At 35.5% G+C, this 27,521-nt stretch overlaps 1 protein-coding gene across 4 annotated transcripts; it reads left to right on the top strand.

The window, feature by feature from the left end:
- The first annotated feature begins 3,673 nt into the window (after positions 1-3,673).
- Positions 3,674-21,805, top strand: LOC106061138 (SNF-related serine/threonine-protein kinase-like). Of its 4 annotated transcripts, XM_013219210.2 has the most exons (7): positions 3,674-4,425; positions 7,411-7,552; positions 7,772-7,984; positions 8,098-8,286; positions 11,175-11,687; positions 13,959-14,039; positions 17,437-21,805. In XM_013219210.2, exons 1-7 carry the CDS (start codon positions 3,837-3,839, stop codon positions 18,917-18,919), a joined length of 3,210 nt encoding a protein of 1,069 aa, XP_013074664.2. In that variant the 5' UTR covers positions 3,674-3,836; the 3' UTR covers positions 18,920-21,805. The 4 variants fall into 4 exon arrangements, with proteins under 4 accessions (XP_013074664.2, XP_055890888.1, XP_055890889.1 ...); XM_056034913.1 differs by lacking the exon at positions 13,959-14,039; XM_056034914.1 differs by lacking the exon at positions 11,175-11,687 and having other exon boundaries at positions 3,675-4,425.
- The last annotated feature ends 5,716 nt before the right edge of the window (positions 21,806-27,521 follow it).

The raw sequence follows: 27,521 nt of genomic DNA, 5'->3' as shown, positions 1-27,521 counted from the left end.
TTGTGCTTTGGGTTTGTTCTAATTAACTGTTAGTACTTTAGTACCAGTAGAATTGCAGTCTGTACATTTAGACACAGTATTTTAAATTTCAAAGAATCTATCTCTATACTATTCTGTAAAAACTTTTAAGGTTTCAAGTAACCGGTACCTGGTATTTGAAAGGTTCCAAACATTTAATGGCCTGATAAAGCAATGCACAGTCTGTGCTCCATGAATGAATAACTTAACATTTTGAAACAACTGGATTTGAACCTTAAAACTATATTTTATTGCTTTCACTTACATTTTTTTTTAAAACCTGATTAGTGTTTTATCTTCTTAACAGTAGTTATACTATTGACATGCTCTTCATGACTTAAACATTTTAAACATTTCATTAGATCTATGAGTCTCATTTTTTATTTGTAGAAGGAGTTAAGTGTACATTTGTTCTTTATTCAAAAGTAGATGTGAAACGACTCAAACTTTTACTAGTGACACATCTTAGATCAAAAGATTCACCCCCGGCCAGTTACGCTTCTCTGCTTTCTGGTCTTCAGCTATTCATTCTCCTGGTGTCTACAACTCAGTATTACTTCTAATAGTGCAGGTCAAATAAAGTTGAATTAAGAAATGGGACGGGACCATACTGAAGTTCGATTCTCTAGAGAAAGTAGTCTATTTGAGCCTAATCTTTGTAGTCTTTATAAACGCCTTTGTCTTGATTACAAATAATGAGTGCAGTAGCTCATCTAACCACGAAAATCTAGCTGCGACCTGCATATTTTGCTACATCTAATACGGACAACGACTTTGTCTGCACGAATGCGGAAAATTAAGCAGGTCGCAATTGGGTTTGCGTAGCCATGTGAAACACTGCACTCATCCTTAATCTTCGGAATCAAAGACATTGCCACTATTATTAATGCAGACAAAGTCGTAGTCCGCCATAGGTCTATTTGTATTTTCTCTTTGTCGTCTGCGCCTGTCTTCGGCAATGGCCCTTCTTTTTAAGTCTCAAATGTGTGTCCCGCGACCTTCTTGAAATCTTCCCAGCTGTCTCTTTCCGAGGCCATATGCGACCAGCTGCTTTCCTCAGTGAGTGCGACATAGCACCTGATTTGTATGGCTTTTCCGGGAGGGGGGTACCTCTTTTACACTCGCCGGTCATTCTCCATACGGGATAGGTTTCCGATCCAATGCAGTTGTCGAATAGTAAGTACTGACCACTGTGTTAGACACGTACCCGTCTCTTTCGTGTTAATTTGAGAATTATAATACCCTCTAAAAGTCAAATTTGGTTTACCAGTCTGATTCAGGTTACCCGTTCTATAATCATATGACAGCCTGGGGGAAAGAGTAGGCCTACTTGTGTGACTAATAAATAAAAGAAACGTTTGTATCGTTTTAAGTAGTCTATGAAATATTTCCTTTTTTTGTGTTTCTCAAAGCTATAGTGATTTTCAAAGACTTTTCTCCCTTTGGTGTGTGTGGAGGGCGGGGTTTAGTCTTCTGGTTATTTTGCGTCGAGGGATCCCAACACAAAGGGTACATATAACACCGAAGAACAAATAGCTTTTTAATGTTATCAGGGCCGGTCTTAGGCCACTGCAACCTATGCGGTCGCAGTGGGCCCCGCGCTAATTCTAGGTGTAATCAATAAATTGCAAAATATATACGAAAAATTCCTGGAAATCTCCTGAATTTATTAAAATCTCCTGAAAACTCATAAAAATCTCTTGAAAAAATAGACTAAATTGTCATTTGTGGGTTTCATTCATTGCGGAAAACGCCAATCGATAAAAGAAAAAAATCATTGTCAGCTTTCATGTAATAAAATGTAATAATCGGGCGAATTTTCACCATAATCGGAAGTTCCAATACTTTATTTACTTTTCTAGTCACTGGCATATAAATATGTCATAGGTTGCAAGGTTCGTAAAGTTAATTTGATCGCAATTTTGTACTTAGTAATGAATGAATAAAATTCAAAGTCGATTTTTTTTTTCTAATACAAAATCTTAATTTTCACTTATTATCCTTACTCCCACCCAGACTAGGCCTCGCGCAATTAGTTTGGCATACGGCCCCGCAACTGTTAGGACCGGCCCTGAATGTTATGATCTTATTTCTTGTTCGTTCTCATTCTTATGTCGGATGGTTCAGATCAGTTCTATATCTGAGATGAACCGCGCAGTGGTTTCCAGATCAGGCAGTTCTCCATATAGTTTTTCTTCTAGCCTATAGTTTTGGGGCCAGTGTCTTGCTTGGGCCTTTTGATAGAGTATGCAGCTTTGAAGGACATGGTCAGCATTCTCTGTGATGCTCCACAAGGGCAAGTTTCGCTAGTCCCAATTTTTAGCTCCCAAAACATAGCTTGTGTCCAGTTCTGAAGCGAAAAAATTAAACATGTTGGTTGTGTCGGGACAGTTTGTAATAGGCCTCGCTTTTCTTGAAATTAAGATAAAGGCACATTCCTTGTTCAATATGCTAGGACAAATTTGTACTAATACTCCTTCTTCCCGAGTGCTATTAGAGGATCGAATGGGTTTGCCTGAGTCAGCCAGTAAAACTAATGACTTGGCAGAGTTTAAGTCATTGATTGACATGCATGACTAGATTGACCTGGGGATACTCGTAGGACGTAATCATCTTCTTTTTTGAAGCAAAAACGTCTGTATTTTATAAGATAAGATCTCTTATTTAGGCCTATTCTGCATTTTATTTTCTTCCAGGTAGAGAGGAACTTTCATTTTTTGTTCATTCTCCCATCTTTGTCCAGTATGTCTGCTCTTTCATTGCTTTCTATTACTATGTGTGCTGGAATCCATTGCTGTTCTGAGTTTTAAAAAAGATTATCTTAAATTATTTTATTTATAAACATTTCTTTCAACTTCTTTCAATCATGATGGGCATTTCGAGATTACTTTTCATTTATTATAACACCTAGACTTTTTGTTCTTCACAGTGAAAAGTTGGAAAGGCAACATATTTCAAAATAAAGTATCCTACAGTTTGATTACAGTATTTGTAAGTCATCTAGCTAGATCTCTTTCTCTTTATAAAATTTAAGTTCATATTGTTTTAAATATCACGCAATCTTTTGTAAGTAGTGATCAAGCGACTATGTGCCTAGGTATAGGTCTACGTGTAGCAATTATGTAAATTAGAAAAAGCAAGAGATCCAGAAGTGGAAGAAGACTGTTTCGTGAGCGTGAGGAGCGCCTAAATATTTTTGAAATAGCTAATTCAATAGAATAAAAGTTATTAGAATTTATAATAACACGAATAGCCCCACCCCATTTTATTTTCATGTATGCCTATATATATACACCACATCATGTGAGTCAGGACACATTGTTATGCCAGGTGGGTCGCGCTATAGGCCTACTGGTGGGTGCAACAAGTGGAATTAAGTTTTTCATCGAAGAAAAACTGGTTCCAAACAATAAAAGATTAAAATTAGCATGCTAATTATTAAATATAGATGTAGTGCTAGGCCAATAGATCTATATATATTCTTGAAATGCTGCCATTTTTTACTGAAATGACTATGAGATATTAATTAGATTTAGAATTTGGGGAGGGGGTGCGGATCAAGATCTAGTGCAGATTCTCTTAGATCTTCAAAGTAAATTGCTAAGGACTTTACAAGTAAGAAAAAAAAAATATTCAGGATATTATGATCACGTGACACAACGTCAAGCGCAAGGCTGGTGCGCGTCGAGTTAGTAATGGCTGATCGCTTAGATCAGTATAATGGAAAGATTCATTTTAGTTTATTGTTTTACATGATTATTTCTTATAATGGATATTTGATTGATTGATAAAAACTTTTATTTCCACTGCCAAATGGGATGGCGGGGAAAAAGAAAAGCGGATATGATGGCAAGATTGCCGGGCTGTATGATTTGGAAGAGACGATAGGACAGGGTCACTTTGCTGTAGTTAAGCTGGCTAGGCATGTTTTTACTGGAGAGAAAGTTGCCGTTAAAGTAATTGATAAACAAAAGCTTGATGACATTTCCAGATCACATCTGTTTCAGGAAGTACGGTGTATGAAGTTGGTTCAACATCCAAATGTTGTTCGTTTATATGAAGTTATCGATACACAGACGAAGCTGTACCTTATATTAGAATTGGGGGATGGAGACATGTATGATTACATTATGAAACATGATAAAGGGTTGGATGAACAGCTAGCCAAAAAATATTTTCGGCAGATAGTTGAAGCTATTTTGTATTGTCATCGATTACATGTTGTTCACAGAGATCTGAAACCAGAAAATGTAGTGTTCTTTAACAAATTCGGAATTGTCAAGTTGACTGATTTTGGTTTCAGTAATGTTTTTGCTCCAGGTAAAAAGCTAGAAACATCCTGTGGTTCATTAGCTTATTCTGCACCTGAGATACTGTTGGGAGATTCTTATGATCCACCAGCAGTTGGTAAGTTACTCTATTTAGTTTTGTTTATTTCTTTTATCACTTTTGCTTAGAAATGAAATTTATATTATATAATATTCATATATATATAATCAATTTTTTTGTGATTTATCATTTATGTCTGTTGCATCCATCCATGATCCCAAAGGCTACTGGCTTATAGTACAGGCTTATGGAGGGCCTTGGCCTGCTTCAACACATCTTTCCATTCAGATTACTTCTGTGCTGTGATTTTTGTCTCCATGTACCCGAACTTTTAGCTGTTCTGGCTGTTGTTAACTGTTGTCCAGTGTTGTAGATCTGACTCACAAGTTTTATATTTAAGCCATTTGACTCATGGCCTGCCTTTTGTTTTTGGTGGTATGCTATTTTGTTCCTCTGTTGTCTAAAACAAGAAAACTAAAAGAAATTAATTCCACTTATCTTATTCATCGCAAACCAGTAACACAGACTAAAAACGCAAAATACCTAGGTGTTATAATAAATAAAAAACTGTCATGGAATCCACATATTGATGAAACTATAAAAAAATCAAACAAAGCATTAGGGTTTATTAAAAGAAATTTCTATAAATCAAATAAGAACATAAAACTAAAATGTTATTTAACCTTGGCTAGGCCAATAATAGAATATGCATCCTCCGTTTGGGACCCCTCAACTCAAGAAAACATTAAGAAACAGGAACAGACACAAAATAGAGCAGTGAGATTCATAACAAACGATTATTCACGTTTGACTAGAGTAACACCTTTAGTAAAATCACTCAATTTAGAAAGCTTTCAGGACAGAAGACTAAAAAGTAAAGTAGCAATTATATATAAAACACTGAACCATAATCTTCAAATACAAAAACAAAATTTAATAAAATACTCTGAAAGACACAAAGATAAAGGCACATTCCTCGTCCCATATGCTAGGACAAATTTGTACAAATACTCCTTGAACTTCCCTAGTGCTATTAGAGCATGGAATGGGTTGCCTGAGCTAGCCAGGAAAACTAGTGACTTGGCAGAATTTAAGTCATGACTAAATGCATGACGCGTAGGACGTAATCATCTTCTTTTTTTGAAGTAACATCTGTATTATGTAAGATAAGATTGTCTGACATTCTTTTGAGATGACCTGCCCAACTTCATCTGTTCTTTTTTATTTTACAATAGAGGAGTCTTCATATTTTATAACTGGTATTATCTCCTGGTTAGTATATGTGTCCTCCATCGAGTTTCATCTTGTATAGCACTAAGTATTTAGCATGTTTTCTGTTGTGTTGTTTTTGTCTGTGTCCATGTTTCACTTTATACTGGTTTTATGTTGGTTTTGTTTAGTTTTGTTTGTTTTCCTTGATATACTATTACTTTAAAGTATTGTAGTATTGTGCTGTGTGCTAGAGAATGCCCTGTTTCCTGCTACTAGTGACTAGTCATTCCTTTATTTATCAGTAATATATGCAGTTGAGTATTTTTTTGTAATGTATTAAATAAATATTATATTAAAAGCCTTCATATCAACAATATAGTAATTATATATTTGTCAGAAATTATAATTTCAGTTGACATTTAGTCAACTTATAAATAAAAATAATTTTCCTCTGCTAAATCAGACTGTCCTATGAATAAGTGAAGGTGGTTGCAGTAACTATTTTTTGAACCCCAGAATGTTTTTCTTATAATAAACCACCTTCCTACCAGATATATTGGTTTCAAGCTTACTTGTAAAGAATACATTATATGTAGTATTAGGCCTATAAAAATATTCAGCATTTTCAAGGGACATTTTGGAGAGTAATGTTGCTCAGTCTTAAAGTATTGTTTTTGCTGTCTGTATTGTGTTGTTCCCAGTTTTAAATTCATAATTTGTTGATCTCTCTTTGGGTCTCTTAAAATTTTGTTTCTTCCTATTTCCACTTCTTTGTGTTGCTCAGGTATTTCATCTCAATTGGCCACATCTCTGTGTCTCATCAGGTTTTGTCTCACATTGCCAAATCTGTCTCTCAGACTTTTTCTCACATGGCCACATGGCAGATTTGGTGTCTCATGAGGCCATATCTTTATGTCTCACATGGCCACATCTTTATGTCTTACAGATTTTGTGTCTCACATGGCTACTTCTCTGTCTCACAGATTTTGGGACATTAAAAAGCATAAATTCTTGTTACATATATATGCCCTATTAAAAAAACACATATATTACTAATATGACAGTCAGTTTAATAACGTTTTTAACATTTCCCCTCCTCCATTGTTTGAATGACTTATTTTAAATGGGAATGATCTTGACTATGTGTACACTTACAAGCACTAGAAATATTAAACATATTTGGATTTTAATAATGCAAGAAAAAACAACTTATCTTTCAGGGGTTGAATTTGACTGTGATGTTTTAAAAGTAAATCAAGCAAATATACTTCCCTTAATTTTTAGTATTGAGAAATGTCCCTCTTTATGTTTGTAAACTGTTTATTTTCTGGCCCACAGACTTGTGTAAAGTAAATCAGTATTTTTTTTTTTATTGATGTGATTTATATGTGCATAAATGTTTTGATTGGAAATAGTTTCATTACAAATAATGCTGATTACACACTTCTACAACAAAAAAATATATATATTTAACTCCGTTGTAAGCAAAAATTGGAGTTTTATATTTTTTACCTTTGCAGGACAGACTTAAATGCATTGTTGGCATATCTTTACAATTAGATGCATTCACTGTTTATGTGTCATTTAACTTTTATGCAATAATAAGAAACAAAGATAAAAAGCAGGTAACTCTGCAACAGACCTAACCTACCTACCTACTGATGATTGTGTGCAGCCGGTTTTTCAGGGTGAATATTGGACTTCATTGCTGTCTTTGTGTTAATGGGAAATGAAATTGTGAAATAATATGTACAAGATAGCTGCTATCAATTATTAATTACTGCATTTCCCAGTGAACTATGTGTTTGTTAAACTTATTCCTTACATTGTTTGTTCTAAACTGTCTTTCAGATGTATGGAGTTTAGGGGTAATTCTTTTTATGCTTGTGGCTGGTCGTGCCCCCTTTCAAGAAGCCAATGATAGTGAAACTCTCACTATGATAATGGATTGCAAATACCAGATACCATCACATGTTTCTGAGCAATGTCGAAAGTACGTATTGGAATCAATTGTCAATAATTACATGGAATTAAGTTTATAGTTACTCTAATGCTCTACTTCTAGACAGTTTACTACCAGGATTAATTTGAAGCCAGATTTTTACATTCAGAATTGTATAGCCAAAGAATCTTTAAATTAAATATTTGTATTACTTTGTTAGCTGGGTCGTTCTTTTGTTTTAACAAATTATGATTACAATGTATTTGACAGACTGATATCTAAAATGTTAGTCAGAGAGCCATCCCATCGGATCAATTTAGAGGATATAGAGCAGGACCCTTGGTTGAATACTGATGATGAACCATCCCATCAACATATCAACTTACCCCTCCTTTCAAGGGATCATGTCTCTGAAGAAGACCATAACTATGTGGTGCAGAAAATGGTGGAAGGCAAGATCTGCACTAGAGAAGAAATATTTCAGTGAGTACTCAACTCTTCAGTTTCACAGTTGGTCACATTCATTGTTTGAGTTGTTTCATTGTCTCTTCTAGGTGTCACTTTCTCATGTGTTTCTGCCTCACCTCTGTCTCCAGATCCCTAGAACGTGACGCTTATGATCACATAGCAGCCACATATTATTTACTGGTAGAACGTAGACTTAGGAAGTTACAGCAACAAGAAGCGGCAGCAGCCCAGTCAAATAATTTACGAAAGCAGTCAGCTCCCAGCAGCAGTTCGGCAATAGGGAAACCTCATTTGGAGCCTTTAATGCTTTCACCACGGTGGGTACAACTCTTTATGTCCACATGATAAATCTCATTTCATCCTCAACTCTTTCCCAGTCTATGTATTACACCAGCCGTGCTCAGTTTGTAGTTTCACAGCGTGCTCCTAAGTTCTCCAGGACTTCTACAATGTTCAATTGAAAACTTAATGTATTAGTCCCTATTTCTAAACTTTAAACTGTTCAGCAGCAGACATCCATTTTTTTTAACTATACATAGGACTTAAAGACTTTTAAACCCCTTTACTGCCATTTGATTTTTGAAATGGTCACCTTGGAAAATAATTTCGTTAATTACCCTAGATTAGGAAAGAGTTTATATTTAACAGATTCTTTCATTATCTCTAATGTTTAAATAATTTTAGTAATATATCATTAGTAAAATAAAAGTAAATAATTATTAATATTAAGAATACATCTAATCATTATCTTACTATTGTTGTTAGAAGAAACTGTATAAGTTCCTATTGTACTCTATTGATCCTGTATTGTTGCAATGCATTTTTCTGTTTTCCCTTCTGTGTCTCACCATTTTTTCCAGCTAAATAGATCTTCCACTAGGTTTGACTTTATGAATATTTTCTTATTGAACTAAATATGGATATGTGTTTAAGCAGTGTTGAATGAACTGCGAATCCTTGTGTTTTGTTCGAGTTTATTTCTCTTATGTTGTCCATTCTTTATCTCTTTTTTTTGTGTGCTCTGAATGTCCGGTATAATTATTTGAGATGTCTTTTTCAATCTGCTTGGGTGATACATTTTAATGTTCTTGTTTATTTAAGTTAAACAATATTAAAATGTAATTGTTGTACTATGTTGTTAAATGAAAACATTTCCTGTTTTTTTGTATATTTTTATTTTTTTGAAAAACTAGTCATTTATTTTGTGAATCATTCTTTGTCTCCATTTTATTTAATTCCACTGAAGAGGTGTTAGTTAAAGGGAAAATGAATAATTGGCTGAAATTTTTTTGTATATTAATTAATTGCACATCTTATATGAATATTATTTTTAACACTTACAAGAATGCTAAATCGGTTTGTTGATTACTGCTTAAATGTCAAAGTCATTGTAAGCCTTTATATTAGCACCTTTTGAATAAAAGTACATTCAATTTTGTGTAGCAAGGCTGCAATACTTACTAACAAAATGTTTTCATGAGTCTAAATATTCAAGTAAATAAACACATCTATTTTTTATACTTAAGTAGCGTTTCTATGTCTTGCTATGAGACTAATGAATTTTGAATATTTCATTTTAACTTACAATACTATATGGAATGAATTCAAAAATTATGTTCAGAATGTTGCTATTGGCTTGTTGACATGTTTTGTCTTTTTTTTTTTTTAACATTAGTAACGCAATATAGGCTTTTTTTTTTTCATGGGAAGGAAAGATGAGGAAAGGTGTGCATTTGTTTGTTTCTACTTGCGTACCACTTAGCTTCTTATGAGATTTGTAGTGTCATCACTGATTCTTCTTAGTTGACATTGACTCTTAATATAATTACAATTATTTAGAGCAAAGTCTGGCTAGGAAAGTTATGGCAGTTAGCTAATAGATTTAGTATTTCTTAGACTTTGATTCTTCATCATATTCTAATTCATTTTAAATTATTTCTAAACAAGTCAGTTGAAAAATGCCCTTCATAATGGACACGTTAGTCAAGCTCACATGTTTTCTTAGAATTTTCTTTCACATTACTGGGCTTGAAGTGGGGAATATGTTTTGTAGACTTCAGTACCTTAGGGTGAGCAGTCCTACTCTTTAAGAGGTCTAGTCAAATAATTGTCTAAATACTAGCCATTTAGCAAAGGCTAGTACATGAGTTGGAACTAGTTGGCTGATAAATTGTAAAGCATTGCTATCTCGATGTCTTTTTTTAAATAATGACAAGTACATCTACTTGCTACACCTGGAAAGAGTTTAGAAGCTCCTTCAGAAATGAAAATGAATACATCCTAGCCTAAACATATCCTGTAAGGTGGAAGGGCATGGAAGTGTACACTTGTTTTTGTAAATTAGTACAGCATTTGAGAAAAATAGACGGTGGAGAAAGACAACAGATTGGAATAAAGAGCAGATCCTAGAAAGAAATGTGCATTCTGGACATGTTTCTTTAGGAGTCTTCAAAGTATCAGTGGAATACATTCTTGGAAGTTTTGTTCCAATACATTCCTTTGTCACCTAGTTTGGTTTAGGGATTATAGCTCTCTGCGGTTCAGAAAAACATTTTTGTTCACTGTTCTTAAAATTTCATGGCTGCAGGGACTGAGAGGATATTTACAAAGTTTATTGTTGATCCTTGTGCAAATAATGGTTTGCCGTGGAAGGACTATCCCAGTCTTGATAAGATGCAATAAATAGTTTAAGTTGCTTTTTTTGGGGGGCATTAGGACTATTCAAGTCTTGATACATGGCTTCAATGGTAGAAGGGTGGGACTTTTTTCTAACTTAAATAGAATACTTTAAATTATTATTATTTTTTTTTTGCTTTCAAACTTCTTTTAACCTTTTTTTTTTTAAACTTAAGTTTGTCAAATGTTAACAGTATAAGACGAGTTGTGCTTTAATACTTTCTATCACACAGTAGGTATCAAGTCAGATTTTGAATTTTGTGTCATTTTGACTTGCTATTTTTGTTTCAACTGATGGCTAGCTTAGTATTGTTAATTATTTAACATGTATGTTTATAATATGGTAAGGTAAAAGTTTAAAACTTATCAACTTAGAAAAATGCATTGACAAGTGTAATGATTTAAATGATTGATATTTTTTTTTTTAAATGAATAGAAACTATTGTGTATTAGATAGTAATAGTAGAGGACCATATATATAGTTTTTAAATTTCCAGTTGATCAGTTTGCTATTGTTTCCTTCTTCTAGCAAGCAAAGGGAAATGAAGAAGACAAAAACTGCCCCAATCCATCAGTCCATTGTGGCTCCCCCAACACTTATCATAACCCCTCCTATTGTGGGGGAGTCAGCATCTCAGGCAATGAGGCTGCCTGTTAGCCCCGGTGGACAGGAGTTTGTCAAAAGTTTGACCATTAGTATGACCTTAGACAGACGCAGTGGTCAAAGAAAGAAGCAGCAAGAAGAAAATGTGGGCCTCACTGGCGCCAGAAGTGTTGGTACAACTCCAGGCTCTGGGGCCCCCATCATACTCATCCCTGATGCCAACAATAAGAAACCTCAACATAAAGTCAAGTCTGCTCCTCTGACATCTGAGAGTGGGAAAACTTCTTCAGGCAAGAAAAAGTCCTCGGGGCCATCGTTCTCCAAAATAGCCATACTCAGTTCATTTTTTGAGAGGAAAGCAGCCCAAGAAGCAGGCCTAATACCTCCAGCACAGCCACACCAAAGACTGTTTCCATGGAGTGGAGGCAAAGACAGAAAGTAGGCCACTTTGCCTGTAGTTTAAATCACTTCCCCCCCCCTGCATGATGATCCAAATGCTTTATTTATTTTTCATGTGATGTGTTTTTTTATTTTATTTTAATGGTTGTTTTACCCCCCTCCCTTCCCCTTTTCCTGGGTTTTTTCCACTTCCAGTGGTTATTATTTGGAATGTGTTTGGCATGTGTCTTCTTATGTTGTCTTGTTGGCTTTTTGATATGGCTTATATGAGTATCTACTCATGTTGGCTTTGTTTGATATTACTTTGATATCAGGGCTGCTATGAAGGCATAGTTCAAATCATGTGAAACTAAAAAAATCACTATTGTTTTTCTTGCACCAGTATTAATCTTTTGAGATTGCTAGATATGTTCTGAGATTCCATCATATACAAGTCAGTGTTTTCTTTCTTAACCAAGGAAAACAAATCTGAAATTGTATTTATTGTATGCTAATCTATTTGTAGTTGTCTTCATCTTACAGTGCCCACATGAATAGTTTGATCTATATCAATGTTGAGCTTTGTCCTCTTTCAAAATTGGGTTACTAAGACTATACACAAATGCATTTGTTTTAGAGGTAGAAAACTCTGTACAGCGATAATGAAGGTTATTATTGTTTGAGGGTGGCAGGGTACAATTTAACTTATTACTTTTATTTTAAGCAATTTAGGCAGACTGCACGAGTAATGTTCACTCTAGAACAACATCTGTAACAAAAATGATTGAAAGTAAATGCTCACATGTGAAAAATACTTTGTCTCAGCGATTTTTGTTTGTGCATGTTTGAACATTTGATTTTGATGTGCTTACATCTTGTTGTCATAGCCACACAAGTCTAAGCTTCAGTGTGGGTGTAACTTTCTGATTAACATTAGGGAATCACAATTCCATTGTTATTTACTATTAGTGCCCCCCTCTCCTTGGTCATGAAGTTTCTTAAAACTTTAATAGCCTTGTGCTTAGACATACATTCATTCCTAGTTAGGCTCCTTCCTGAAACAAAGGCAACCTGTATAATTGGAACGTCCTCTAGGTTACGTTGTAACTATAACAAAGGATGAACACTTTTTCCCAGATATCTTCCACTGCAATTTCATCCTAAACATTCCTAACAGTGGTCAGTACAATGATTAGATGTAAGTAAACTAAAGAACTATTGGAGTAAAGTAAGTGTACCTTGTAGTCTGTGTACTGGTGTCATAGCAGACTGTTCTTTGTCTGCTTCTTTTATTATTATTTTTTTTTCATGTGCAGTGTTTAGTTTTTAGTTTTTCTAGTGATTATTTTTCCTCCTAAGGATTGAGTTGTTTCCTCTCTGAAATTTTTTTTTCCCTAGAAAAACACATTTTTGGCTACACTAGGCAAGTGTAGTAAGTGCAGTAAAATATCATGTCAGAGAATATGTTCATGTCCCTACAGCCAATCAGCTGAGACAGTCATTTATTCACCCCAAGACCGAGAGGACGCAAGTAAAAGTTTGTGTACTTTGGCCGAAGAGTCATCTGCTTGTACTTCAACTCGACAGTCAAGGAAGGAGTCTGTGCTTGTTGTTAAGGTCCAAGAGTCCTTGCGCGATCTTGTCCATCTTTACCGTAAAAGTTGGGCGGAGAATGCTTTTGTAGACAACGTAACTACTAAAGTTGACCTTTCAGAAAAGCAAGACAGCTCGTTGTGATGGAATAAAGAAATCCAAACTCCTGCCAGTTTGTGTTATTGATTACCAGGATTTGTCTTTTCATCAAGCACAGATGATGAAGCTTAAAGAAATGAATCCCCTTTCTTTCCTTAGTTGATGTAGAATCATTGTATAGATTAGTGTTGTGTTGAGCTTATCAAATGTCTGCAACTTCAATTGTCTGTTGTAAGTCATAAAAAGACTTGGATGCCATTCATTATGCTGAATAATAAACTATAAAACATCATAGATAATACAACAGACAGTTTTCTGTTTTCATTTATATTCATTTTATTGTTTGGTTTTATTTTGTTATTGTATAGTACAATCAATAGTTAGTATACTATTTAAAATCATTTTTGTTATGGTTAACTTCTACAGTGTTATGGTTTCCTGACATTGATGACAAATGTTTTCATATTCAGTTATAATTCTGTTGATTTAAATAATGCTTCACATCATTTATTTTTACTTCATATTTGTTTGCTTTGCACCTTTTTGATTTTTTGTTTCAGAGTGTAAGGAATGCCTAGCATTGCATTAGTCAGTATGAGCTTTGTGCATGCAATAAGTTTGTTTTTCTCCATTTCTCAGATCAAAGCAGCGCATTGCCCTCAGCCCTAACTCTCCATCATCTCTCGTTTACTCGGAATATGAATACTCACCGTTTACACGGTAAATTTCCTTGGCTTGCACTCAGCTGCTTAAATCCTTAAAGCATTTGATATCTTTGTTCTTTGAATGAATCCAGAAACACTAAGTGCACATGACAAAAACTAAAATTAAAGCGAGTTCCCATGGATTTACTTGTAGGCTAATTACATGGCAAACTGTGGTTTGTTGTTAGCACTTATTGTTTGTAAAACTGTTGTTTAAAAGGGTGGGAAGCATATTTTTAGAATGATTTGGAACGTATGTCTGAAGGAAAGTACATTTAGTGGCTTCTGAAAGTCATCCAACTGAAGGTTGTTATGAAAGTCATTGATAAGTGAAAGTTTTTTTTTGAAAGTCATTGAAGGGTTGTCTGAAAGTTATTGATAACTGAACGGTTTTATGTCAGTCATTGATAAGCAAAGGGCTTTGGTAACTAAAGGTTTTATGACAGTCATTGATAAATGAAGGACTCAGGACTCTAAAAGTCATTGATAAGTAAAGGGGTTGTCTAAAAGTCATTGATAAGTGAAGGGTTGTCTGAAATTATTGGTTAAGTGAAGTATTTTTTTAAAAAAGTATTTAAGTCAGCATCCATGTAACTTCCAAATCTATTCAGCCTATCTTAAGCCTGACCTGTTCACTTGATGGAGCAAATTTGGGTTTAAAACCCATCACAAAGATCCTGGATGTGTTTTCTATCAGTTTGAACTACGCTAGATTACTTCCACTTTTATTTCACATGGAGATGTAGTACCTTTTTTGTTTTTCTTTGCCTTTGCTCTGCATCTAGTGTTAGTCTCTGTATGTGCCCAGACATTGTTGGGTTATTGGTAATTGACCAACTCTACTGATCTCATCTTACTTTTTAAAACTTTTTTTTTGACTTGTGGAAGTGACAAAGTATTTGGCTAATGGCAGAGTTTACGTCTTCATTATGGTCTTTGTTTCTTGCAGATAAGTTGGATATCTCTAGAGCATGGGCTTGCTTTCTGTATTCTAGTTTCAGAATTGTACATAATTGGGATATCTCTAGAGCAGAGGCCTGCTTTCTGTATTCTAGTTTCAGAATTGTACCTTCTGTTGTCCGTTTTCCATCTCTCCAACTAGAATTCCCTTATTGGTTTAAATGCTTCTGAGATATGGACATTTCTGGCACTGGATAAGGTGTTGTAAGCCCAAACTGCATCATTGGAACCAAAAGATTTATCTCACAATTATCTGGACTTTCTTTAGAAGATTAAATATTTGGTGTCTTGTAGTTTTTACTTGTGACAATGTCAGTAATACTGAGAGCCATGGGCCCTTGGCAAACTTACTACATTCCTATTGTAAATAGATTCTGTATCTTGATATTTTGCTTATTTTGTTTCAATGATGCGTACCATATTGCTGTGCGAGGTCTTATTTGACACATACTTTCTGACAACAGAAAGAGCATTGAAACAAACATTGAAAACATTTTGCAACTACGTCTTCTAGCATCACTCTTTGTTGATGTTGAATGTGGTCAATAATCTTCAATTGCTTCGTTATTAGGTGGTGGCATCCCATTGTTTTCTAATCATTATTTACTTTTGTAATGGCTAAATAGTTTGACCATAGGAGTTGGGATTAAAAATTGGGGATTTCCATTAGTGACTTGATGGTACATTAAAAAACTTAGAAGGGAAAAAGCTTAGAGATAGAATAATGGTAGAGACTCATTTCAGCACAGCTTAGGACAAGATGTGTTTTTAGCCTTAGTGACATTGGACTGTTCCCTTCGGAATAAATAGTTTGTACTTTAAATAGGCAGTTTTACCTTTAATCTATTGAGTTAGATTCAATACCAATTACTTGAACTCTAATATTATCACTAACAGTAACAGCCAAATACATAACACTGTCCTTCACTAATACATTTCTCATCCTATTTGGGTTAAACAAGTTGGATGAGTTGTTACAGATTGGATCTCTGAATTCCTTTTTATCTGCTAGTGTTAAATACATTTTTTGTGTTGCGCTTACCCAGCATTCGACTTTCCTAATAGCTATTTGCTTTATGCTATTTACTGTTTCTAATGCTTTTATATTATATCTTTATTACAGTAATTCATCTGTATTAATTGTGACCTCTTCCATTTAATTGAGTCATAGTGATTTTTCAAAGAAATATCGACAGTTAAGAGGGCTAATTTCATTGTTATAAGCTTAGTGCCCTGTTGACACAAAATCATGATTTGTCGTTTTGTGATTGGTTTATTTTTAAGACAGACCTCAAAGAGCATCCCTTTGGTTGAGCTGTCTAAGGACAAATAATAGGTGGGCGACGTGATGAGGCCAAAGGAGGACCTTCATGACGACGTAAAGATTAGTCATTTAGCTAGTGTTTTCATTTCAACTTGTGGTCTTTGCTTTTAAGTCTGACTTTAAAAAAAAAATATGACTACAAGGAAGTAAAATGCTGCTTATTTATTTATCTTGCTTTGATTTATTTTGTTGGAGTGGGCCACATCCTATTATTGCTCTTTAGATGATAGATCCTCTCCTAGACATGACCAATACAGCATAGCTTATAGGACAAAGTGGATTTTTATCAGTAGCATCATGTGTAAACAATAAGCTTTGCGTGGTATCTTCTCCTGCTGCATGTATTTATTGTGGCTTTCTATTGGATACTGAAATTTGTACAATTAATTAGATTACTTCAATAATTGTATTACCGGAATTGGAAGAAACAACAATATTAATAATCCTAAAAATCAACACGTAATTAGATTCTTTGATAACTTATCTGAATTAACAACGCTAAATCAATTACTGTTTACTATCTAACAGCAAAGAATATATAACTTAATTTAGAGAAAAACACATCTGGGAAACATTTGGAAGGAAAATCTATATTTGTAAATGCTAAGATGTATGTGTATAAGTGTATAATTTCTTTGAGATACAGATCCAGGGCTTTAGACTGTAGACTATCAACTTGTCTGACATTTGCTAAAATACAAAATGTCCCAACTATTCCTAGTGGGCTTCTTTTTGTCCATATGTTTAATATTATCTTGATAGTTTTTTTAAATTTTATTTTATTACATTTAAACATCTATTTTTATTAGCACTTTTTTTTTCTTTTCTGTTTTAATTGTTTAAGTCATTTAATCACCAACAAAAATAAATATTTACATTCTTCTTCTGTACATTTAATGTTAGATGTGTGAGTTTAGTAATAGGCATTTCCATGTTCTGCATGCAGTTGTGCCTTTGTCACTCATTATTTATTTAATCTTTTTAATCCATTATCCTATAGAAATAGTACAGATTTGTAACACTATAAATCTCTGTAAAGATTAAAAACTTTTTAAAATGATAAATTGACTAAGTAGAGTAGAGTCATTGAAAACATGTTTTAATTTTTTATATTTATTTTCCTGTCTAGGACGCAGTCCATTGGCTCTGATCATTTTGACTCTTCAAACCTTGTTCAGTCGCTTGTGTCTCCCCCTGGGACACACCCTTCACCCGTCTCAGCTTCCCCCAAGATGACTCATCTTTCTCCCGAGGCTATGTTTGCAGCTGTAAGGAAGTGCAGCCTGATTCATGAAGAGTCACAGGACGATGATGACGACGATGATTTGGAGGACTTTGAGATCGGCAGTGAGCTGAAGCCTTCAAAAAGTTTGGAATTTTTAGATGAAAGCGGTCGAGAACATTCAGGATTCGAGCAGAGTAATCCCATACTAGTATCTTCAGGTAGCAGCCATGATTCAGTTAACCCCAGGCGACCTTTAAAATCTGTATGTAGCTCTCCCCAGCTACTTAATCAGCTTAACCAGATTCACGAAGAGAATGAATCTGAAGACGAAGATGATTTTGTGCCGTTAAAACTGTCAGCCCCGCGTGGAAGGTATAGTCATAGCGGAATGGCGTCCCCTGAAATTCTCAGAAAATATGAACAAAGGAGAAGAAGGAAAGGCGCGGGGCAAAGAGGTACTAGTTGCAGCAGCTCAGATGCCAGTGACACAGACGACACTGAAGGGAGGTCAAGGAAGGAGAAACTGAAGCACAAATTTATGCACAGGCGTGACAGTAGCGACCACTCTAGTGACACTGACGGTCCTAATGGTGGACCTAATAGTGGTGGGCACTTAGGAAGCAGTGGAGCTGGGTCAAAAACAAGTCACCGAAGTAGGCGAGATGGTGGTGGCGGAGGGGGTGGGGGCGGAGGTAGCAGTAAAGGTGCGGGTGACAAAAGTGGCAAGAGTCATTCAAAACAACAACATTGTTTCTTGAGCAGTGATAGTAAATCTAGCAGTGAGGATCCAGTGGACTGGCCGGAAGTCAATGATGAAAACATCCCCCAGCACATCATTAACATTGAGAACAGCCATAACATTCTCTCTAACAATAAGAGAAATCAGCTGACCAGACAGAAGCCTGTGAACGGTGTCAATGGCAAGATGGGGGGGCTGGGTGTGCTGGAAGGAGACTTTGACCTTATTGCTTTCAGTCGAAAACTCTCAGCTATCAGTGCTTCATCTGTTTCCAGCGGCGAGGGCAGTGTTTCCTCTAAATCAAGTAGCACAAAAAAACAGCTGACTAACTGTTTGACTTCAGTGATGGTATCACCAGCTCCAAGTCCACACAAAATACAATACATTGGACACTGTCCTCCGCAAACCAAAGACTCTGGCTCAATAAGCCAGTCCATAGAATTCTCCCAGATTTCTGATTACTGTGACCGGCTGATGGAGGATAAGCCTAAAGTGACCATTTGCTCTGGTGATTTTGGACTTGGCCCAGCGTCACGCCAAGCCAAAAGCTCTCTGTCCGGTCAGAATGGGCTGGCCTCAACGTTTTGTAAAGTTGGATCAGGCTCTCAAGTTGTCCAGGTGGAGTCCAAGTGCTGTTCTGTAGTATGACTACTGGTTACCTAGTGCAGGCTCAAATAGGATTAGCAATAGTTAGGAGTATGTCTTTTTAATGTCTTGAAATGTCTGGTAGAAACGTAACTTTCTGAGTAAGCTATCTTATCTCTCTTGTATTCTGCCTGTTGTGTTGAAGACAAGAGTTATTGTTGAGAAGACAATCTCAGACGAAATGCTCATCAAATCATATAAAGCAATACATATTTGTCAGATACTTAACCTTTAATGTTCAGTTGTCTGAATGGCTGTATTTACTACACACCCTATATACACTAGTTTGGGAGAGGGTTGTTCCCATTTTGTATTCAGTTGTGAACACAAGAGTTAAGTATCACTTCACACGATCAAGGTTTATAGGGGAATTCCTATTGTACTAATATGATTTGCTCAAATGAATTGATCTAGTATTACCAATTTTATTGTTTGTAGCTCATAGTCCAGTACTTCATTCAGTAGTAGGTTCACTTGGCCTGTTGACTTTGATACCATTCTCTTCACTTTGATCATCTGGTGTGTATAGGTTTTGTTATAGGAATTGTATTTACCTCATTTAGACTACCATACTTGTTATAGTTTTTTTTTAATATCATTGTTTCATATAATTTATTTGAGTGAACTTGATCTATAGAGGGAAACGTTCATTCCTATAAATGTATAGAAGAATGTGTATTGACTTGAACTCTTCAAAGCAAAGCAATGTTGAGAGGAGCATTGTGTTACCGTACATGTAATATCAAATATAACAACTCATAGGTTGGTTTGTATTTTATTCTTGTAATGCCACTATAAGACCCATATAGTCTCTGTTAATCTGGTGTCTTTTTTTTCTTTCAAAGATGGTGTTGGATATCTAACAAGTGCTATTGGTTATCGAGGGTCATTGTGAATATGTATCGTCTTCACTACTCAATCAATGTTTGTTATTTTTTTAACCATTGATTAGTGTTACATAGTGAATGTATCATTTGTTGTACAGTATTGTAATGTCATGAGGAAAATGTACAGTGTAAATAGCGACTATAAACTATATATAACATTGTTTTATACAAGGACTGTTCAAGACATTTCCTGATCCTGGAGAGTCACCTATTGTTCTTCATTTGCTGTGTAAATCATGTTGACATTTTCTGGCATAGCTGTGATGACTTTGGTCTGACTGACAACATTCTTTTCTATTGAAAATGATGACGAGTGAAGAGATTTGTTGATTTGATGTCATTTGTTTTAGACAAAAGAGTTTCATTTTCTGAAGGGAGACACTGAATCCATTGTAAGCGACAGATTTGAAGGTATACATATTTCATGTGGTATCACTCGAAACGTTCATCTTTGTGTTGTATTTGTTGGTGTGTGGTTACAACTGAAACAAATCTTGAATGTGGCTCTGTACTTAAAAACAGAGGTGGTCGTTTGTTCCATTTCTCAGGTGTGCAATATCATTTGTGTGGATACACACAGACAGTAGACAATTTTCAGTACATGACTTCATCTTTGGAATTGTACATTTTGACTCCATTTAAAGGCTCCCAAGCCCATTGAACTGTAACTGGATTTCTGTATATTATTATTTTTTGGTTCTGTAAGTTGTGGTTTTCTACCAAAACATTTGAGATAGTTTATTGAACACTGTATTACATTGATGTGAGAATTGATTATAAACTTGTCTTATATAGAGGTTGATTTGTATTTAAACCAATATGTTTTTGTATGTTATGCTATGCATCAATCAGTAAGATTGAAAGAGTTTTGTCATTGTTTTTTTTTTCTACTGAGATTTTGATATGATTTTATAAATAACCTAGATTTAGCAAACTGTTGGGAGGCATCTCAAGTTGGTTGTAACCTAGATTAGCAATCTGTTGGTAGGCATCTCCAGCTGGTTGTTGAATGACCAGTATTTGTGTTGTAGAGATCCCATGTGCTAACTAAACTTTGTGGATTTTGGTGTCTACTGGTATTAATGAGTCTTTTATTATCATTCATTGTACTAACAGACTATAAAGGGTCTGACAAAGTATGTAAACTAAATATATAGACATGACATTAGTTACTATATAACTGGCCAACAAGTTAAAACAACTGCACAGTGAGAGCTCCAATGGCTTCTTCTTATCCCTTCTGGTATCTATGTCAACTGTTTCATTGTGATAGCCAAATTGTCCATTCTTCTCCAAAATGGCATCTGTTGTGCCCTTGTATGTCAATTGACTGACTAGTTGTTTAACCAATTCCACATAATGTTATTAATCCTACATTGTTATTCTATCGGCTTTCATGCTCATTAGATCAATTGCATTGATCACTAGAATTGCTTTGATTCATTGGTGTCAATTTAGAGGTTCTTTTTTTTTAACTAGGCATTTAATTACCTGTTAGCATGTAGACACTTGAAACAAATTGATATGTGATTTCATGTATTTATTGGAAAACAAATCAAGAATTTTGAATGACTGTTGATGTAAATATTATTTGCCTAAAGAAGAAACCAGTTTTTTTTAGTATCATTGTAAATCTACTCGATTTTTAATTGTCATCTTCTCTTAGTGCCATTTCTCTATACAAACATTTCAGTTTGGAATATTTATCTACTCCCCCCCCCCTCATTTCCCAGTGCTGGCATTGGGTTTGTGAATAGTTCCTGGACTACAAGTTGTGTGTTTGTGTGTGAGAAACTCCCATGTTTGTAGGCTTCCACTGCAGAAACAGTTCTTGTGCTCTTGTCCTAGTTTGGTTTGCTTTAGACTCATCACAGTATATCAAAGTATTGAAGAACCTGTGGATATTATGTTCCTTGTTAGTGGACAACATTATTATGTAGACTTGTATTTGTTGTCAGCTTTTGTGATGTTGAGGCCCAAATAAAACACAACTAATTCTAAACTCTTGGATTGGTCTCTCATTGACTTGTAGCACAACTTGTAGCATTATTGGCTTATAGTTTCTAGTTAGGATAAATATGAACATTTCTATGAAATTGAGACCATAAAACTAGCAATGCAATAACCGAAGTTTCACTTAATTGTAACTATTTCATGAAAATAAAATCCAATGAAGAAAACAGGCCAATATTTTTAACAACTAATGACATTTGTAAACAAAAATAATTATTAACATAAAAATGACCCTATATGGGTTGTTATTTTTTTTAAACATGCTACCGGGTATCTTGAAAATTATTTAGATTAACATAACAAGACGCACAAATACACATCATTTTAATATTAGCAACCTTTCTCATTTAATTAGTTGATTATTTTAAACGTAGGTTAATAACGGAATCTTTGGTCATGATAATCGCACTCCATACTATTATTTCACTGGTACAAATGATTTTCTCCGTTTCCTAAGTCATCTTATATAATACAGACGTTACTTCAAAAAAAGATGATGATTACGTCCTAGTTTTCACTAAAACTAGGGAAGTGAGGTCTCCTTCGAATGATTTCTTGTGTGTGAAGTTTCTGTGCTCAGTCAAGGCTAATTAGTGACGACATAGTCAAGTGCGTGCCACAAGAAAGAAATGAAATGATACAAACTTAACTGTGTACGGTATTGAATTTCTACATGACGGGAAAAAAACAACTAAATAGCTAGCTTTTTTATTGGTGTATCGGGTGTGCAAACTAAAGGGAGTGTTGCTAAGCATGAAGCACCAGAATCCAATCTCCAAAGCTCTACTTCTGATAACAGCACACACGCATTTCAATTTGGAAGCAGCACTAGACTTTCATTCTATGACTTCAAACCTAATGTATTTAACAACAAGGTTACAAAAGACAGTTTGTGTGGAAACACAAACTCAAAATCGGCCCCACGAAGTGGTCCACCCAGGCAGGCTTCAATATTTTCAAAAAGAACATCCGAATGAAATATCAAAGACAAATGAGAGATAAGAATGGAGAAAGAAGGTTAACAGATCTTGTGTAGTGCCCCAACGGTCCACATCATCAAAGGATAGGTGAAAGTGAATGTAAAGTTAGATGTGAACCTGGCCTAACTAGTTCCCCTTTCAGACCTTGTGGTCTTTAGGGCAGATGATGTAAAGTTCATCTGTTTTTGTGGCCTACGGTTAACGAGGGTGTCATGTAGCCAGCAAAACGACCAACCGCCTTTACTTTTCCCCAACTAATGTCAGGTACCCATTAGAGCTGAGTGGACTCAGAGGCGCCCAAAGATTCCAAAAGTTAAAAATCCCAGTCTTCACCGGATTCGAACCCGGGACCCCAGGTTCGGAAGCCAAGCGCTTTACCGCTCAGCCACCGCGCCTCCCCTGGCCTAACTGATGTCTTATAATTGATCTAATTTTTTGAAAAGGCTCAATCTCTTATTCAAATCCTCAAAAAAAATAAATAAAAAAATTCCGCTAAAAAAAAAAAGGTTCAGGAAAATGAAGTTTATAAGATTACTATTCGTTTTAAATTACGTCTAACTTATAATGCATACTAATTAGCTTTTTCTCTTTAAAAAAAATACTTGCATAACTGATTTTAAAAATTAGATTTTTCGCTTTCAGGAAAAAAAAAGTAGCCGTTGCATCAGAACTTTGAATGGTCTAAAATATTGTGATGACCGATTTTCAATATCTTTTCTAGTTTACGAGATCTAAACGGGACGGACGGTCAGATTGACAGACGGACAGACATTTCACACAAAACGAATAGCGTCTTTTCCCCTTTCCGGGGCCGCTAAACAACCCCAAATGGGCCACTAACTAGCGGTAAGAAAATAGATTGAATGCAATCAACTGCCACGCATGAAGATATTGTTAGAACTCTATTTTTTAAATGAGTTATAGCCGTGACGTTCCTTGGCGTTGTTGAGTTCATCGTAAAATTCTCCAATAAGCAATAGACCAAGTCGAGTTTTGGAATAAAACAATCCGTTTCAGTAGTTAACTACAAAGTAAGAAAATCATTTGACTGACCAGAAGTAGATCTAGATTCTAAGTCATCGAGAAGAGTTCTTCCCCTTCTGCATGCAGAGTACATGGAGTAGTAATAAAAAAAAAGTTTCCCCTTTCAGACCTTGCGATCTATGGGGCAGATGATGTTAAGGTCATCTGTTTCTATGGCCAACGGTTAACGAGCAGGGTATCATGTGGCCAGAACAACGACCAACCGCCTTTACTTTCCCCATTTAAAGTCAGGTACCCATTAGAGTTGGCTGGACTCAGGGGCGCCCTTAATATCCCGAAATTCATAATCCTAGTCTTCAGCGAGATTCGAAACCAGGACCCCAGGTTCGGAAGCCAAGATCTTAACCACTCAGGCACCGCCCCCCCACATGGATTACGAGTTATTTGCTAAAGTTTTTGACTGAAACAAGCTGTCATGTCAATCAGACCCTAAAAGGCTCAATGTTAAAACTATGAGCCGTCTTAACAGAATCGTATAATAACTCCTCATTCAACTTTTAGCATCCACCTTCACCTTTTCACAATTCTAGATGTAGAGATACAGTAGGTTACATGAGGCCCACATTAATCCATGTTTGTTAGCTTGCTTTCAGTTTTCGATGCATTATCAAAACTTTAAATAATTTTTATGAAGACAAATAACAAATGACCTAAATTATATGGCAATCAATATGTGGGGCGGATCTTAGGGCGATGCCAAGGCCGATTTCGACACCCAGTCCGCCCCTGCCACCCTCCCTATCCCAACTGTTGTGTTTCTTTCAGCTAATTCGACCCTAGGTGGCATTGTGTTTGTTCGGACACCATTCTGCTTCTGCAAAACAATTAAATCAGCGTTTCTCAAACTACGAGCAACCCCCCCCCCCCTTTTTTTTTCCGAGTGAAGTATCCGTGATAAAAAAAATGTCTTCTTCAAAATGTCTTGCTGAACACAGGGATGAGTTTACGTTGATCAAGTCTATTTCATTTCTACATATTCTACTGTCTCGAATGTCTCTCACACTTCAGTATAAGCACGTTTGACCACTTTAAGTAACATGTTTGTAAAATGTTTTACATCTTTCGGATGTTCCTTCAGAGTTAAAGATAATTTACTTCCTAGTCAAAACCTTCCGCATGTTATGGGGTATGTGTGTGTGTGTTTCCTAGGTGATGAAGAAAGGGATAATTGAATACGAGTATTAGAATGATACAAGACAAGCGTCTCTTTCATAATCTATGTTAAGAACGGGAGATAACTCCATTATGCCCAGAGTGGTAGGACGTGCCTTTATAGTGAGTTACATTTTGTTTAAAATAACCATGGACATAAATAAATATAGACTGGAAAAAGGAAGTAACTTTATGTAACTTGAAAACATGTATATATATTGTATTCGGATTTCCGAATTATGAAAAGTTGCATGATCTTCATTCTTAGAGATTAAACAAAGCTACAGTGCCTCTTTATTTACAATATATATAGGTGTGTATCAAAGTTAAAAAAGCACTCTTATACTGCTCATAAATGCTTTATAATAAAGTACACAAAATTGCAAGTCACAAATTTTCGTTTCATAAAACTCTTTAATTGGCCAGTCTATATTTATTTATGTCTATGAAAATAACATTGTATATTATTACTAAAGTCTACTACCTTTATTTCATTTCATCTCAAGTTGAATTTTTTAATATTGTAATAAAAGTTAAATTTAGTTTTACTCGCAAAAGAAGTTTATTTAAGTCATTTCAAGTTCTATAATTTAAAATATAATACGCCTATAGTGGCTATAATTTAAAATACAACATAATCACAGTGGTTTAGTTCTTTAGCTTCCGATGGGCTCCGAAAACCAACGACCGTTATCAACACCGCAGGAAGGCAGCGGACAGGGTATGAACTATTGTAACTACTGGTACTTAACCTGCGCCTCTCATCCGAGCAGATGTCGTGAGTTCAGAATAGTAGGAAAACTCCTGGCGACGGACTCAGCAAACACAATCCTGCTAGAGTCAGGATTCGAACTTAAGCCCCCTAGTAAGGTGACCAAGCCGTAACCAAGCGGTTTTAGCCTCTCAGCCACATACCACTTGCTTGGAGGGAACTTGAAGTTTGTCTGTGACTAGGCAACAATAATGCAAGGCTCAAGATTCAAATAAGCAAGAGGGGAAAATGTGGAGAGTATCTATAAATAATCTTGGACATCGTGAGTTTTCTTTTAAAGCAGAATTTGGCACTCCATGAGCATCGCTAACGAGTTGAAGAAGAATTGGCAGTACGAAATCAAAGAAATATCATGGAGTGAAATTACTATCCAAGTACGATCCATTCCTGAAAGACCTAATAGGTACATGTCCCAACAAAATAAAAAACGAATTTAAAATACAAAACAAAAAGAAATAAAAAATCATACAGAAAGTATAAAATGCAAATATTTCTCGATTATGTTCCATCTAGATCAAAACTATATGGTACATTTTCATGTAGAACCTTAAAGACGTATAGCCAGGCGAAAAAAGATGAAGAGAGATTTTCTATCATCACACGAGAAAGAGCTACTGATGGAAATACCTTCCTTGGACCGTATTGCTCATGAAATAATAACCCCATAAGAACAAAGTCAAGATAAATATGAATTTTAGTCGCCTTTATTGAATCCTCAGACAGAAATCAATCTCGATGGTTATCTCAGCGACATAGACAAAAACGAATGTTGTCTGGGGGCTTCAGGTCATTGTCGCAGTTTCTCCACAAGTCTAGGAATCTCCAAAACAAGAATCTATTCAGCTTAAGAGTTTTATTTTAAAAAAATAATATGTCATATTGCTATCTTGATTCGCATATTTTTTTTTTTTTTTTTTACTATTGTGGTAAGTGTGGCTACTTGCAAGCGAAGTTTTTCCAAACATACTTTGATGAAGAAATACTTATAACCAACGATGACGAATTCACGACTCACTAATTTGGCAATTTCGTCGATTGAACAAGACCTAGTGGGAAAAAAACGGATTTTGATAAAATTATCGATAGTTTGCCTTCGAGAAAGCACGTGCGATTCATTTGTATTATCTTTTTCTGTAAAATTGATTCTTTGCAAAAATAGCAATGCTTAAATAATGAATACACTTTATTTCGAAATTAGAAACTTTTCGCTGTTTTGAAACTTTTTTGGAGGGCATCATGAGAAACTGCCGCACAGGGCACCAATACCCTAGCTACGCCACTGCTTCCACAAATTAAATTATGCTATAAATAACTCCCTGGTCATGGCCACATTTTATATGCTTGCGAGTCTTGAGCGCTGACTACAGGCTAAAGAGGAGGATCCTAGCAAATGGAATTGAGATGCTCCAGAAGGATCCTAGATATCACATTCAAAGACCGCATCACAAACCAAGAGATTAGAGACAGTGTTACTACAGCGATCGGACCACATGATTACCTGCTTACTATTGTAAAAAAAACACAAGCTTAAAATCTATGGCTCGCAAAGACCTTCCTTTACGGAACAGTACCAGAAAAAAGAAGAAGAGTCAGGCAGAGAAAGCGATGGGAAGACAACATAAAAGAATGGACGGGCCTGCCATTGAAAGAGAATCTAAACAAGGCAAAAGACAGGGAGGAATGGAGAAAGACGGTCGACAAGTCTTTCTTGGTGCCCCAACAGTCCAACAGACTAAGGGATAGGTAAAGGTAAAATA

The sequence above is a fragment of the Biomphalaria glabrata genome, chromosome 7 (genome assembly GCF_947242115.1).
Source record: "Biomphalaria glabrata chromosome 7, xgBioGlab47.1, whole genome shotgun sequence".
In the NCBI taxonomy this organism is placed as follows: domain Eukaryota; kingdom Metazoa; phylum Mollusca; class Gastropoda; family Planorbidae; genus Biomphalaria; species Biomphalaria glabrata.
This window is presented reverse-complemented; position numbering and strand designations above follow the sequence as displayed.

Coding starts and splice junctions, on each gene's coding strand:
- LOC106061138 (XM_013219210.2), top strand. CDS start 3,837: ATGGCGGGGAAAAAGAAAAGCGGATATGATGGCAAGATTGCCGGGCTG. Junction 7,553..7,771: donor GTTTCTGAGCAATGTCGAAA/GTACGTATTGGA, acceptor TGTATTTGACAG/ACTGATATCTAAAATGTTAG. Junction 14,040..17,436: donor GAATACTCACCGTTTACACG/GTAAATTTCCTT, acceptor TTTCCTGTCTAG/GACGCAGTCCATTGGCTCTG.